The following is a 16,884-nucleotide window of genomic DNA, read 5'->3' on the forward strand; positions in this document are numbered from 1 at the left end:
GTGGTCCGCGGACGCTGTTTTTCGGCATGTTCGCTCGTTTTCTGCCCAAACAACTCGTCAGGGAGTGGACCTTCGGGACGCCGCCATCTTTAGGACCCGTCTGGGAGGGAGCCGAGCCGCTGGGCCGCCGTTAGACCCGGGGTGGAGTTTGTGCTATCGGGGGCTATCTGCTCACTGCAGTGAATGTAGCTCAACAACGACAGGCTACTGTAAGGAAATAAACTAGAGGTCATTGGGAAGAGCTGGAGAAACAGGAAAACAGGAGCGAAGAGGGGGAATAGCTGCTGATATTGACTTCTGCTTGTGGACTAACGTTTTAGTAATATCGTTACTTTATGAGTTTTGAGTTGAGGGCACTTTGCCTCCCTCCCAACTTCAATTTTAGCTTTTAAATAGACAATTTCTGGCTCCACAACCTGACTGATTACAGGGTGAGTACTGTTTTTTTTCCCTCTGAGAAAAATTAGCCAGATATAATTGCTGGCTGGCTGTTGGGTCAGTGTTAATGACAGAAAATATAGCTAGTATGTTTTTTGCACTGGAGTTAACCTAGCTAGTTACATTAGCTACACTTCTCACACATTAACCTAACTGTAGCTTTAGCCTTTAAGAGGGTGAGAGTCCCTAACAGACTTTTAATGGCATTGTATCTCTCGTCACTTTGCTCTAATTTAGCTAAAGTTAATATAACTATATATCTCTTTAGATAATCTGAATACACTAAACTAAACTAACTAAACTATCTGACTTGTGTGGAAAATTGTATGTTAACTTAAATAGAACAGAACAGATAACCTAGTTCGTTAACTAACGCTAACGTTAGTTAAATAAGTTTAACTAGCGAGTTAACGTAAGGTTAGCTAACATATAGTAAAATCTTAGCCTGTCTGCTTAATCTGTCAACCTTGCTAGCTGTCAACTAGCTAAAAACTAGCAAGCTAGTTAACTAGCTGTGTATTTCAATATTTGTTAGCTAGACTTAGTTAACCCTTGCTGTCTTGTTATTTTTCCTTCAATAAACAGTTGCTTATTAACTAAATTAGCCATCAACACCGCAACTGGCAGGCCATTTTTTAAAATCATTTTTTACCTAAAATTACACTCAGTTTTTATTAAAAATTCATTACAGGTGAAATGGAATGCATTTTACTAGTAGATACTCTTATTTCAAGTATCAGCTTTTAAATGTTTACTTCTAATAGTAGTCTGTTTTTATATCATGGCAGTTTTTTTCCCCCAAAAATTACAGTATTGCAAAATATTGCAATATGTTGAAAGGTAACTAAGTTCTTGCCTGTACGCAGCACTACATATTTACCATGAAGACACATATCCTTAATGTAATTTTGAATAGTCATATGTTACCACTGATTGACATGGAATTGCACTCTTTCCTATATGTAAAAAGTCCAGGTCAGCATATCCTTAAATGACTTTTTATCAGTACAATTAATGACAATTTGAGATGACAAGTCTATGTTCAGACTTGTTTTAGCAGTTCTAGATCTCACTAACTGCATTTTTCTCATTGTAAGTAACATTACAATATAGATATCTGAAATTATTTTCTAATAAAAATTGATTTATTAGTGAAAATTATGTTATATATGTTAATCAATGGTAACATATGACTAGTCAAAACTACAATTAGAATATGTCTTATTGTTTATATGACTAGTCAAAATATGTTTATAGATCTGTAGATCTGATATCATTACTGGGAAAATATATAGATGATATCTAAAATGATACAAATAATGCAAATAATGTGATTGTAGTTTATTAAGTTACAAATTGTATCGCTGGTGGCTTTTCAGGCTAGAAATGCAGCTTGTCATAGTTCTTAAGAATGGTATTATGTGGTCAGTGAACAGCGGTTGATGCATGATCTAGCCATCCTGGTATTTTCTCCTCTTTAGTATGAAAGACTAGTTTGTCATACAACGTGTTTATTTTTTTATATACATTGATTGCTAAAAAAAATGTAAAAGAAGGTGTACAAAGTGTTACCCTCTCAGTCATTTTATGAAGATCTTTTATTAGGTGTATGGTTGTTTTATTAGCGCAGGCCAGAGGCAATCAGCAGGTCTTTCCATGGAAGGGGACTCCTGATCTCTCACACACACTTTTGAAAGCCTAGCTAATAAAACTTGCTTTCATTGCAGAGTTCATGAGACTTTGGAATCAGCCCAAAGTAGAATTTGATGCAGGAAAATTGACATTAGAAGAAAACACTGTGTCTAACATTCTCCTCCCCTTTCCCTGAAAGTGTACTTCCAGTTAAGTGGAACTTAGATGTGTAGATTAGAACCTGTTTGTGTAAGTGTGCCTCACTTGCCATGTTTTTTTCCAAGATTTTTTTGTCTTGTGAAGGAAAAAAAAAGAAAAATCATCACTGTAGCATTATTACACACAGGTCTCTGGAGTGATCCAGTGTGATTCATCACACTGATTGTAATGGAGAAAGGGTGCAGTAATTGTAATCTCGTAAGCCTCTGCTGTTGTGGCCTACTGGATTTGTTTATGGGTTTGCCTCACACAAGTATGCAAACTGTAAGAGTGTGTTAAAGGGGCTGAATAGTGCTTCTGTTAAAGGAAGACACTGTTCTCCTTTTCCCCACAATTGTCTTTTTTCTGACCTCATTGCTGCCACTTCTCCTCCCAACATCACTTACACAGAGCTGACAGGATCTCTCCACGCCCACACGTGGTTCATATTTGACCTGTGATTAGCATTGATGGCTGTGAGTGATTAGCGAACCACTAGCCTGTCATTTCAGATATGGATTATACCGTATCATGCTGCTGCATGTCTTAATCAGTAGTGATAAAAACACAGTAGCTGTGTCCTCCACTGTGACACAAGAAACCCAGTATATCAGTGTGGATCATTATTATGGGGAACAGAATTCAACAAGGTAGTGAACAATTTCTTACACCTTGTTAGGTGTTTGAGGTAATTGCTGTGCTGCTTCAGAATGTGTCACACAAATTATTTGAAAGTCTTCTCAGTCCTGGTCCTCAAGCCCCTATTTGCGAATTTGAGTACTTTTCCTGCATTAACAAACCCAATTTCAACCTAATAATGACCTAATAATGAACCATTAATGAGCTGATTGGTTGGCTGATTGATTCTCACAAGGCCTGATTCATATAGTAACCCAAATTTCTAGCAGGGTCTGGTAGCGACATGCTTATCTCAGCCTAACAAACTGACTAAAATGACCAAAAATCATATTTTCTCCTAAAGTAGCCATTTGAGTTTTACTGTATTACCAGTTTTGACTAGAGCACGCAGAGCTTTTACTTTTGGGGTGAGTGTATGGGAGTTTTGAAGGTGTAAATGAAGTGTGCCAAGATTGGGTAAGACTTTAAGGGTTATTAAAATGATTCAAGTTCTGTTTTGCTAAAATGTACACTTCTGTTCAGTATATTCAGTTTAGCAGATAAATTGCCACACCAACCTTGTATTTACATACTCTTCTTATTTAAGTATTGTTTTATTCACAATAGGGATGCACCAAATATTTGGCAAAAAAACCTATTTGTAAATAAGAAAATAAGATTATTTAAAGTAAAATGCAGTGTCTTCAGCAGCAGGCCCACACACCACTAGGAGTGGCAATCACAGGGCATCCTACAATGCGTGGGTGGGGGGTGGGATGGTGGTGAGTCTAAGGGAGTTTAGAGCACCTGTGTTTTAATAAATATATCAATATTTGTTGCCACATATCTATAATGTATCGCAAACTGAAAAAAATTATATAATGCAGTATTGATACTTTGTCCTACCTCTACACAACACCCACTTTTCCCCCCCCCACATATTTTTTTTCCCTTTAAAGCAAGAAAAAAAATACATGCAAGCTATTTTTATTTTTCGGGCTTCTGACTTCGGTCAAATGTAATAAATGTTTCAAAAATTATATTAGCAAGCTAGTTAACTACTCTAATTCATCAGTGAGAGTGTGTTTGAAAAGAAATAAAACCTTGATTAATATTAAAACCTCTATTATGAGATCCTAATTAAGTTCCACACACTTAAACATCAGTTGTCTGATAAACTAGTTCACATTATTATAAAAGTTATGTGATAAACATGTGCAGCTGTCAGTTGCCCTGTGACTCAAGGGGTTGAAATCAGGACACTCATAACATGCACAGTAGAAGCAGGGCATGGCCTCTATAGGGCTGTGGTGTAGCCAAAACCAGCTGTCCTTCTGTCATACTTATAGAATGGATAATGATAACAGGTTCCCCCTTTGTGCGTTTATCTCACATAATGATAGTCTCAGAAGTGAGTTAGATGTCTTAGATTATTTAGAAGTTAGTCACAGTGCTTTACAGAGGGCAGTGAATCGATCTTATAAAAATGTCAGTGTTGAATTGAGTTCCAGAAGATGTTCCAGAAGACTGTTTTAACCCAGTTTGTGCCCAGTGTAAGTAAAGAGGATGTAGCTGAATAGTGAGACAGCTCGCATATATGAGGAAGTCCTGTCCTGCTACATTCCATGTGTATGTGTATGTGTATGTAGGCTGGCATGCCATGTTCTCATCTTGTTTAACGTCCTCCACCTACTGTAATTTTGCCTGTGTCAAAGTATTGCATTTCACAATAACAGCAGACCAGCAATAAATCTAGTGATGAGCTGCAGTCTGTCAGTGCTGTGTGTTGGGGATCTTTGGTCTGTCAGATTTGCTAGAGTACAACTAAGGTGGGTCGAACCTCAGGAATCAGTCACACAGATTTTAAATGCTTTGAATGGGCATCATGTAATCACAATGGCATGTTTTAATCAAATACCTTGTAACATTTTTAGATCAGTGTTTGAGATCCACTTCTTACAAAGCATCATGTGTGAGATTTGGCATCACCAGGTATTAGACCTGAAGTATCCAAAGGGAGGGGTGAAAAGCTTAGATAACAGCTTAAGAGAAATGTGTTTTTAAACTATTGAAAAATGGTATCAGAAAGGGAAAGTGAAATGTTACCTTCACTGCTTTCTACAATAAAACCTGTGATCTGAGACACATTGCTATATATATGTATTATTGTTTCCACTGTTCTTTAAATAATGACTTCACACAACAGAAGTCATGTGATCTAAAGGGTGCAGTACATAATGTATCACTGCCTGTTTGCATCATTAAACCCTTAGTTTTTACAGTGCTGGTAATTTACTGTCTTTTCCCCTTAGTCTGCTGATTATGCAGTGTCTGTAATAGGTAGCCTCCCACACTGACCATGTCCACTGTGTCCAATGTGTTGGTATTATTGTATGCAGCATGTGAGCCATGTGCTCTGTAGTACAGTGTGTGTGTGTGCTGTAACAGAGTGGAGCTTAGCTCAGTGCCAGGGTGTGAGGCAGCTGGTGAGTGGTGGGAGGCAGCAGGAGCCTGGGCCAGTCTTGTGACCGACGCATCAGCCCATCAGCCCTCAGCTCTCAGCATTGTGTCGGTGCAGCTGATCATCTGAACAGCACTCTGCGGGTGGGGGTGATACGGACCCGAGCACCAGTAACAAACAAAGCGCTATTTTAGAATGAGGTCATTCCCATACACTCGTCTGCTTGCATGTGTTTAAACACATTTTTGTTGGCTCTTAGAAATGGTAAAACAGACAGAGGAAAGTGTCAGGTTAAAAAAGGTCTTCTGGATTTAGACCAGTTTAGGTTTTATGTTGATGGTGGTTTATAGGGATGCACCAGCTCCTTCTGATACCTTCTGATTGTGAATTAATAATTTAGTATTGGAATTCAAGTGTTAAAGCATTAAAGATTGTTTGTGAATTAAAACTCTGTCCTATAAAGGACTGTAGCGGCAGGTCTTTCCGAAAGGCACACAGAGGTCACCTGCCCTCAAAGTACTTTTACCTTTTAGATTATGTTCCAGGTCAAAACACTTCAGACCAAGACCTCAAATCCAGGTAGTTTCCAATACTGGATGTCGCATTGGTGACAGTGTAAAAAGGCTTATCACCTTTTTAATATCAACAATATCACATTTATCTGAACAATTAACGTTCCTAAACTGACACGCATGTGCAAAAAAAGTGCTGCATGTAAAGTGTCTATTTCATTTTGGCCAGCATCACAGGAGCTATCAAGGAGTTCCAGTGGCTGGCAGCTGGACAGCTGTTTTTTTTTTTTAAGCTTTCATTGCAATTGAATGGTTGTGATATGTGCCTTCAAATTTAGTTTAAACAGTGACATAATTCCAAATTTTTATAAGGACTGTTGCCTTGCTACCCCTCCCACTCTCTTACCACTGTCGTCCATTTTCAGTTTTGACAAAGCAAATGTCTTGACATAACAGAATAAATGCATTAATTCTGATCTTGCTGTTGAGACTAAGTTGCTTTTGTCGCATGTCAAGAGTCTGTTTGATGGTAACTCGAATCAAAATTGATTTGTCTTATGTGTCAAATGATAGATTAGGTTTGGGACAATTTTACCCGTTGTGAAAACTTTTGTTGGACTATTGTTGCATTAAAAAAGCAGGATAATACCATCTTAGTTTTAGCAGGATAGTTCAGATAGTTTAGGCTGTTTTTCACACATTCAATCTTGAATTGGTGTTTTATCTGGATATGCATATTCCCATGAAGTTCCTTAAGTTTTGTGATGTTGGCCGAATCACCTGTACTTGCTACACCCCTAAAAACAACTGTCCAAACAAATGTGGCATATGATTGGTGTCTTGTACTGCCTTTGCTGCATCATTTTTGGCTAAATTATCTAAATGTCTCTTAAATTATTTACTTTGCCAGTTGTAAGGTAGTCATCACTGTAATTCCCAGTAATATATTAGCTTCTGTTTACATGCAGGTCCTTTAGGTCATTTCCATTGTATCACCTTTCTTGGGATTTTGTCTCTGACTCACGTTCATGCTTAACCCGTTTCCACATGATTACCTGTAAAAGACCTGGGTAAAGGTGCATGCATGAAAAGGACTTTAGACCTCTAGAGTTTAGCCTATAGGTTACAGGATTAGTCCATGGCAGGAGCTCCTGTTCCTGTAGTTCCTGTTTCCAAGCTGTTCCTTGGCATCAGAACACCTGTCTTTACTTAATCGACCAACAAGATAAATGTAAGTGCCAAGCAAATGCACACTGTTTAATAGGGTTGCTTCTTCTGAGAGGTGAGGTGAAGTGACCTGAAGTGATTAGATCTCCCTTTTTAAAGACCTGATTTTAAAAGGAAATCTGTAAATGTATAAAAGTTTTTTGAACATTCAAATGCTTGTGTTAAATACTCATCTGAATGCCTAGTCGAATTATTGAGAGATTGATCTGTAGCTGAAAGCAAAACAGCTGAAGCTTCTTATTTGATGCAGTTCTTGTCTGCTGAGTAGTAGCTTGTTTGAATGCTGTAGGCTGTTCAAACTTGTTTGCCCTATTGATGACACGTGGGCTTGTATACAGCTTTTGGATAAGTGCAATAATATTCGTACAGTAGGCATCCAAACAAATCTTTTGTGATCAAAGCACTCTCATAGAAATGCATTGTAATGTAAATGGGAACTTTTAAGCTTAAACTTAAACTACTTTGCAGGGCACACAAATAGCAAGCACCAAATATGGCACAACTGTAAAACTAATAGTATAGTTTTATGCTTCATAGTTGTTGAACAAGTCTGTCTGTCTTGTGTTTTTTCATGCAATTGTCAGACATGTTTCTCCATAGGAATTGACTCCTGGGTTACAGTGGGCAGCTCTACCACACCAAATGGTAGAAAACACAATCTTTCCAATGATTTATGTGAATGGTTGAGCTTTTGGACCAGTCATCTTTTTATTATTGTAGTTCAGTTACTGTGAGAACTGCGTTCTGTAGTTAAAATAAGCTACACCATGCATAGTGCTTAGTAAAAATCGTTAAAAGTCTTGCCTTTATTGTCTTATATTTTTAAGGCCACTTGATGTCCCTTATAATGTAAATAGAATAGAGACATTTAACCCCACACATCATATAATACGGCTCTTGAAAGTGCATCTTTAAATCATACAGTGAGTAGTTATTAGCACAGCAACATAGCAGAGCTAACAAGCACCACTTACAACACAAAACAGTTTAACAGTACATAGCATGTTTAACCATGGGTTAAAGCAAAGCAGCAACAGTTGGAAAACTGAATAAATAATTTAATTTTTTTTTTGTACTGGAAAAGCACTGTTTCAGTTTGGTTGAGCACCACAGTGCAGTTCTGTACTGTCTGAATTCTGTACCTTATGAGAATTCATAGACTAAGCTGGAGCTTAAATGGAGTTCAACAGGGTTTTATAGGATGGTTTAGTAAAGTGAATTTTGTCTTAAGAGATGCTACAGGTATAATACAAAAGTCCTGCATGACAATGCATTACCAAATTTACCTAGAAATGTCAATTTTGATCTGTATCAGCAATCAGCTGATTAAGCTGAAAGACCATATTCACTAATCGTTCCATTTGTAGAATGCATGAATGAATGTTACATGGCTTCATTCCTATTAACACCTCCAGAGTTCATTGATGCCACTGGCTCTGCAGATTTGTATTTCTTTCTCTGAACAATAACTGAAGCTATGACATAAATGCTTTTCCCAAAGCCATGACTTTCAGCTATAGGTTAGTCGGCTCTGTTGTTCACTCTGCCAGCCAGTCAGCAGCATGCACATAGCAAACACACACAGCGAGAGCGAGCATGGTGCTGAGAGTAGCCTTTACCGGCCATCAGCCTGTGGATGATGTTGCCATGGAAACCGAGGTGCGAGTTCTAGCTGCGCTTCAGAAGAGCACTTTGGATGAGCGATGTCTCTGCTGGGTTCTGCCTGACTGCACTGCCCATCATACCTGTCCACTGATTAAGACAACTGCTGCAGGTGGTACTGTCTCAGGACATTTCCTTCCAACCTGTTTTATTTTTTATTTTTTTTCCTCACCACCAGAGCAATTTTCAACTGCTTTTGCATGCTGCCTTTCTTTAATATATATAAGAGAAAGGTGATAAGCATTTTTCTCTCTATCGTGTTAGTGGCAGTTGAGGCATGTACAGACAAATCTGGTTTTAGTCAGAAATCTCCAAAACATAAAATATTGGCTGGTCTGATAGCAGCACATGATAAAGTAGACTTACTCTTGTTTCTCAAGGCTAAAATGCCATGTGTTGGACATCTGTATCCCCTCAGCTGCATTCAAAGCTCTGTAGATTGGAGTGTAAACGTTTAGGCCTTTGAACCATATGGCACACAACCTATGCAGTAAGTAATAATGCAATGCATCACTTTTCTCATAAAAATGCAGACAACATGAGAAAGTCATGCAGAAGTCTGTCTGAGTCTGATGAAGTCTGACATTGTCTGACTGTTTTGAAATGCTACTGCCTGGAATACAATTCATATGTAGTTTATTAACCAGCCCCTCACCAAAGTCTTTAATATGATATTTTATAACTTTGAATACAATTATATAAACCATAAAATGTTCCATATCATTTTGAAAACTTACACGCTTGCAAATCTAGAACAGCATGGTTTGCTATTTGCTAACCATCATAACAATGTCCAAGAGAATACTCACTCCCCTTTTTCACATACATTTTGTCATTTCTGTTCATTGTATATGGAATATTAAGTTGTACTTGTTACTGGTTAAACTTTGGTACTTGGGGAAAAATCCACTTGCTTCAGTGCTGTAAATTCAATGAAGGTGGTCTGAGACACACTTGTTCTGGGAGAAGGTTCTGGTCTCTGGAATTTGTGTGTGAGTTAAGCTCTGCTTCTTTTGTCCACTTAGCAGATTCTGGTTGCAAATTTTACAATTTCACATTTTTCTATGCTTGGGTAGAATGGATAAGTGCCTGTTATTGTATATAAGTCTGTTTCAGAATGCTTCTTAAATCTATCAGAATTTATGATCAGCAAATGAACCACATATGCTACATGTGTGGTGATGTCACTTACTCCTGCTCAAAAATGTACAGGTAGTCTACAACAGACAAAGCTTTTAACATTCAGAGGAACATCTGTGTACACTTTTACAATCCTGAGATACTGCTACAGTCAGCAGAAATAGTTAGATACCGAGATAAGATGTTTTAACAAGTGCAAAATCAGTGTTAATTTTAATTCATTTCAGAGAGATTTCAAAGAGTCTTCTCTCTTTGTTTAAAGAGCGCAAGAAACGGTAATTCCCTCTCTTGGGTGGCAAAACAAGATCTTACATGTGGCTTTTGATTCTAAATGTTTTAAAGTTAGTACTTTTAAACTGTAAATCATATTAGGGCCTTGGCCTCAGTGGATCTCTCTCTCTCTCTCCCTCTCGCTTTCTGTCTTTCGCTCTCAATAAATATCACCAGCGCTGTTTATTATAGGTCCATGCTGGGGCCTATTAACAAAACAAGCTGACAGCTACTGTAACTTCTCAGAATGAAAGTGTCAGCTAAAACTATAAATGTAGCAAAATAGAGTAGAATAGACATTTATTAGATACACTCTTGGTTATCAGGCTAATAAATGCTTTGCAAATTGTGACAGTTGGAAAGCCCTGTTGTGCTGCACGAATTTGATGAAATGATAGAGTTATTCTGAGATGTTGTGATTGTGACTAGCGGTGATTCATCCATGTCCGTGCACAGTCACAGTGAGCTCCGCAGTGTTGGATGCCTGGCTGAGGGCTGCAGGCAGCAGAAGGCAGCAGAGGGAGCACTGATGCATGGCTGCCTGTGCCTCAGGCCCTGTGGGAGTGACAGTGCAGTTAGTGTTGTGGCTGCAGCTTCTGGGTGTCTCCTCCGCACTTCCTCTCTATCTCTCACTAACTCAGATCTCAGCAGGAGAACACGCTGTTCTGCACAAACAGTCAGCTCAGCAACAATGGCCAACTATGCCTTTATGTGCCGAGAGCAGAGGCTGTGTCTTTACTTGTTTGGTTCAGTCAAGAACAGGTTTTTATTGGTGATTCCAGAGTTGCACCAGTTTCTTAAGAAAAGCTCTGTGCTTTGACTGTTTTAATGTCATGTGAAAAAGTATTTTTGCTTGTTATTATTGATGTTCTTTTAAAATATAATTATCTTAATTGTAAGTATTAGTGTCTTATTTATCTCTATATATTTATTATCTATATCTATTGTGGTCAACATCAATCTTCTTACTCATTATTTAAGCAGAATTTAAAGAATATTTTTGTCGTACTGTATAAAGAAAGGTTATCCTATGGGAAAAATACATTTATGTATGTGTTTAGTTTTTAGTATATATATATATATATATATATATATATATATATATATATATGAGAGAGAGAGAGAGAGAGAGAGAGAGAGAGAGAGAGAGAGAGAGAGAGAGAGAGAGAGAGAGAGAGAGAGAGAGAGAGAGAGAGAGAGAGAGAGAGAGAGAGAGAGAGAGAGAGTTCCAAATTTGGAAACGCCTTCAGTATTTTTTTTTTTTCCATACACTGTAACTGAATACTGAAGTCATCCAGACTATGAAGAAACACGTAACACGAATCATGTAACTTAAAAGTGTTAAACGAACCAAAATACTTAATAGGTAGCTCTTATCTCGGGTGCTGTTAACTTGCTATTTCTCAGGCTGGTAACTCTAATGAACCTATCCTGTGCATGAGAATTAACTACTGATCTTACTTTTTTGGGACAGTCCTGATGAAAGCCAGTTTTATCGTGTTGTTTTTAAAGGTCTTTGTGACTGCGCTTGAGGGTACTTTCAACGTTTTTTTTTTTTTTTTTTTTAATGTTTTGGATTGACTGCCCTTTATTAGTTGTGTAGTTCTTGCCATACTATGGATTAGAACATTACTCAATTTGTGCTATTCACTGTATACCAACTCTACCCCTTCATAACTGATGCTCTCAAACACATTAAGAGGCAAGTAATTAACTTTTCAGTTCAGCACACCAGTTAACTTAAAGCCATTCCAGGTGACCAACTTCATAAAGCAGACTGAATTTAAGGTGTGTCCAAACTTTTGACTGGGACAGTATATAGGTCCAACCCTCACTGCAGTATTATGAAGGGATTTTATTTGGTTATCTTGTCTTTTATTAAATACACCAGTTGTCACTCAGTGTTACTGGCCTGAAGCATTAATTTTGTAATTTACGTGACTGAGGTACAAGTCAGGACCATGAAGTCCTTTGCATCTTAATTGCGAATGAAACAGTAGTTGGTTAATGATGACAGGAGCAGTGTACATTTTGCATTCTGCTTTTAAACATGTTATTTTCAGTGGCGTGTTCAATGCAGACACAGAGGATCATATAAAGTTCAACTGTTTTGAACTTTTCCAAAGAAAACAGTTTACTTTGTGTTGTTAATCTCAGAAAAAAGGTCAGTTTTTTCCAATCTTGTGCAACCCTTCTCAGAAATTTGCACTGTATCAGTGTCCGAGCTGTCTCTTGTGCATTTGTAGCTGCAGTTGGTCACATTCTCACTGGGAGTAGGAACTGGCAGAAGCCTCTGTGCTAGCCAGGAAGGCATGGCTGCATCTGTCATGTGGTGGATTGCTTTGCTTAGTGTGCCAGTCATACTGCTGAGGCACTTCACACTGCTGTGTGGTTTGAAAAGACACTGTGGCCTGCATTATTCACAAATAGACAAGGCTGCTCAGTCTTCCAGATTGCTGGGGACATTGTGCGAAAAGCAAATGCAAATAAGATATGAAATTCTGAAAATGTGCTGTTCATCCACTGAAGCACTGGTACTTTGCTGACATAATGGTGGTCCTATCCTTACATATTACTACTAATAATTATATGATGTCTTATCACAATACAGGGGATATGATTCAATGTGAGGAGTGTAAGAACATATCAGTATATTGAAGTATTGTGATATTTAGTTTTAGTATTCAGAATTTTCAAAACCACAGTTTAGATTTTTAACTATTAGTTAAAATCACATTAGTTGTCAACACACTCACAAGTCGTTAGATCTCATTGTTACTATTGCATAAGAAGTAAAGTTTTTTTTTTTTTTCCCCAGATTTTATAAAAATATTTTTTTTTCTCAAATCTGCTTTTCTGAAAACGGCCATAGAAATAAATAAACTCTGAGATGCATGAAGTCTGAGTAAAAAAAAGAAGCCTGTCATTTATGCAGTGAGAACAATGGGACCTAAAGACATGTAAAACACTGCTATTTAGCACCCAGGTCTTAAACACAACACAAAACTAACCAATGTCTGCCTGCAATTTTTACATCTAAATTTTTTGTAAAAAAAAAAAAAATGATACTGTATTATTTTGTTTTTATATATTTTTTAATCAATACACAATTGCAATACATACTGTGGTACTCTGAAATGTACATATTTTATTACAACTCTTTTCTGACAAAACAGCAGAAAAATTCCAGTATTCAAAAAGGTTTAAATATAATACTTGACATTTTAATCTTACTGTGCATTTTATGCTCAGGTAACCATTTGTTTTAATCTAGAGCCTGACGGTTTACTGCAATGTATGAATCTTTTTTTGTGCTCAGTTTATAAAAAACACTTTAAAAATAAAAACTATTAAGTGCTACTTTGCATGTCTGTAATATTGGGTTGTACAATAATTAAACATTAATATATGTATCATGATATAAATGTTTCAATAATTATATTTCTGTTATTTATATATATTTCTCTCTAATGTATATTATTTACAACACCTGTCACTGACTGGCATTCATTACAGGGTGCTAGACATGAATTGGCAAATATATATTTTTTTATTATTAGTTTTTAGGTACAGCCTTCTATTGTAGGTGGTCTTTGTTGTTTTTCTGTGGAGTTTTTATATTGTTCATATTGCCCAGCACTACTGTAAATCTAGTAAAGTGGTTAATGTCCCCCCCCCCCAAGAATCAATGTTTGGGTTTACTATATTCACTAAGCTAATTTCACAAACTTTTTATTCTTCACAAAACTTCATCTATGTTCTCGTTCTTTTCATATGTCTGTAGGTGTGTATCCGTATGAGGCCGTTGTCCTACAGATGAGCCATCGCTGGGGGCTGTTGTGTCGCAGACCCAGATAATCCCTGGTGGCTGCGGCCCAAGCCCAGCCCTTACCCAGCATGCCCAACGCGGTTCGTGCAGGGAGTCTGAAGGACCCCGACATTGCCGACCTCTTCTTTAAGGAGGACCCTGAGAAGCTCTTTATCGATCTGAGAGAGATCGGCCATGGCAGTTTTGGCGCGGTCTACTTCGTAAGCAACTCTGCAACATAAAAAAAAAAAAATCTTAACCATTTTTATAATTATGATTTGACAAAATTGTATAATCTTAATTCCTTTCTCATTGCGTTTTGTTCATAGGCACGAGATGTGCGCACCTCAGAAGTGGTCGCCATCAAGAAAATGTCCTATAGTGGGAAACAAACCAATGAGGTAGGTGTGTTTAAAATATTAGTCAGTGAACTGTTTCCTATGTCTCCTTTTTATGGATCTTTCACAAGTAGTATTTTTTTGGGATGTGGAAAACTATACAATTTTTTTGATGTTTTTATTTATTTTTTTATTTTTTAAACCTTCTTCACATTCTGTGCTTTGTAAATGTGGTAGAACCTTCTTACCTTCATACCATAAATTTTCACTCCCTCTTTTTCTCTGTTCATTGTACGACTTCTGCTCTTTTTTCTGCTCTTTTTTAATTCCATTGCTTAAAACTGATTAATTCCTTAAAACTTTAAAAGCGTTGTTATATCTTGAATTCTTGTTTAAGATGTACTTTTTTGCATTAGCCAATTATTCACAAGTTTTGCCCCCTTTTCTCACAGAAATGGCAAGACATAATCAAGGAGGTGAAGTTCCTACAAAGGATAAAGCACCCAAACAGCATTGAATATAAAGGATGCTACCTGAGAGAGCACACAGCTTGGGTCAGTGTACTATCCTCACTGTATCTTAAATTGCATTAATGATTATTAGCATTAAACTAGCTTTATTTTGTATGTGTTTAGTCTATTTATTATGCTTTCAAGCCATTATAGCTCATTTAAAATATGTGTTCCCTGTCCAGTCCTGTTTATCAGTTGGTTTTAGACATTTACAGCTTTTGCTTGTCTCCTCTGTTCCAGCTGGTAATGGAGTATTGTCTGGGCTCTGCTTCAGATGTCCTCGAGGGTAAGCTTTGATGTTTTTGTGCCTACTCAATGTGCTGATGACTGCAAAGATATGTGAACTGCATACAAAGCTTATAGTTATCAACAATGATGAGCTGAATTTATTAGGCTTATATGCTCAATTTATATGGTCGATTTAGAAGACTGCTTTCATCTCAGAAAACTCCATTTCAGTACATTTTATGTTTTTATTTTTTTATTTTTTACAGTACACAAAAAGCCCTTACAAGAACTGGAGATAGCAGCCATTACCCACGGTGCTTTACAAGGACTAGCGTATCTTCACTCCCACAACATGATTCACAGGTGAGGCTGAGTGCTCGAAGTGTGTACCACTTCTGCATGGTAAAAAGGGTTTGTGAACATTCTGTACATTCACTCAGTGGATTGCATTGTGTGTTTGATGCAGAATATCCCTCAGTATTTTTCAAAACACTCACCACACTTTTGTAACTTCTGTTTGTGGCAGTTGTCATGTATCAGTTTTTATGCATGTTTCATGCTGGTTTTCTGGGCAAGTCATGAGATGAGGTAAGACTGGTCTTGCGCTAGAGGCTAGAAGACCTGGCCAAGAATACACAATTGGAAAATATATATATTTTGTCTTCATGCAATTCAGACTCCAATATATCCTTGGTTGGTTCTATGTAATATTGTGTATGCTGAAATCCTTTTGTCTTGTCTGTCTGTTAATCTTCAGAGACATTAAAGCTGGAAACATCCTATTGACCGAGCCTGGCTTGGTCAAACTGGCTGATTTCGGCTCTGCTTCCATTGCTTCGCCTGCCAACTCTTTTGTGGGGACTCCATACTGGTGAGTACTTGACAGTACTAATGTGCAAATCTGTTCCGGCGGATAGTTATCCTCAGTCATGTGACCAGCCTCCAGTTTCTTTGAATAAAGAAAGACTGAAATACTGGAAACTAAAGTTTAAATCTAAAAAAAATATATATGTTTTAATTCACTGTTGAAACAAGTTTATAGACTTTGACCAAGTAATATATAAAAAAGGTATATTTTGTCTTGTTCTGTGATGCGGGTGATGATCAAGATGTAAAGGAATTTGTAAAGGAAGTAAATGATCCAGAATGTCATGATACTAATAATGCACTCAAATATCTCCATATATCCAGGACTGAAGTAAAATAAATGATACTGAACAGATATAATCTTTTTCTAGTAGATATATAATGGATAATGAAAACAGTGTGCATTTTTGCTAAAAACAACAAAAAAGTAGTATCCTGATTTGATAACTAGGGATGGGTGATATGGTATGATATCATGTACGATACAATATGGCACATCCCTACCCTAAGATATAATTATCTACAGAAAATATTACCTGATATTATTATACCTTAAGGTATAATTACTATGAGATTATTATAAAAAATTATCCCGAGATGTACTTATTTTGAGATAAATGTCTTGAAATGTTAATATTGTGAACATAATCATGAGGTGTTATTACATTTGTTGTAAAGAAACATTTGAATATGATAATTTTCAAGAGACCTTCAGCCACCCCATGAGTCATCACCACTGTGCCTCTGCACCAGTTACATCTAGTAGTGTTTGTAGCTCATTAATATGTCTGAACATTTACTCAAGCCTTACCTCATATTATAAACAAGCCAGTTAAAGACTGCAGTGATTAAAATAGTTCACTTGGCTATGTTGGAATAAAGGAACTTTTGAAAATCGGATATTTGTTTGTATATTATAAGTAAGAACAGTGCTCTGTTAATATTAGCTACAGATTTTTTTCTGCACCCACAG

The 16,884-nt window shown here is 37.1% G+C and overlaps 1 protein-coding gene across 1 annotated transcript in view; it reads left to right on the top strand.

Moving 5' to 3' along the window:
• The first annotated feature begins 118 nt into the window (after positions 1–118).
• Positions 119–16,884, top strand: part of taok1a (TAO kinase 1a) — a 31,341-nt gene continuing 14,575 nt past the window's right edge. Inside the window, exons 1-7 of the mRNA XM_007245898.4 lie at positions 119–431; positions 13,943–14,187; positions 14,296–14,367; positions 14,757–14,858; positions 15,057–15,102; positions 15,311–15,407; positions 15,802–15,915. Of these exons, the coding sequence (XP_007245960.3) occupies positions 14,056–14,187; positions 14,296–14,367; positions 14,757–14,858; positions 15,057–15,102; positions 15,311–15,407; positions 15,802–15,915 (563 nt within the window). The 5' untranslated portion in view covers positions 119–431; positions 13,943–14,055. The remainder of the gene's footprint in view (positions 432–13,942; positions 14,188–14,295; positions 14,368–14,756; positions 14,859–15,056; positions 15,103–15,310; positions 15,408–15,801; positions 15,916–16,884) is intronic.

The sequence above is a fragment of the Astyanax mexicanus genome, chromosome 18 (assembly GCF_023375975.1).
Source record: "Astyanax mexicanus isolate ESR-SI-001 chromosome 18, AstMex3_surface, whole genome shotgun sequence".
NCBI classification, from domain to species: domain Eukaryota; kingdom Metazoa; phylum Chordata; class Actinopteri; order Characiformes; family Acestrorhamphidae; genus Astyanax; species Astyanax mexicanus.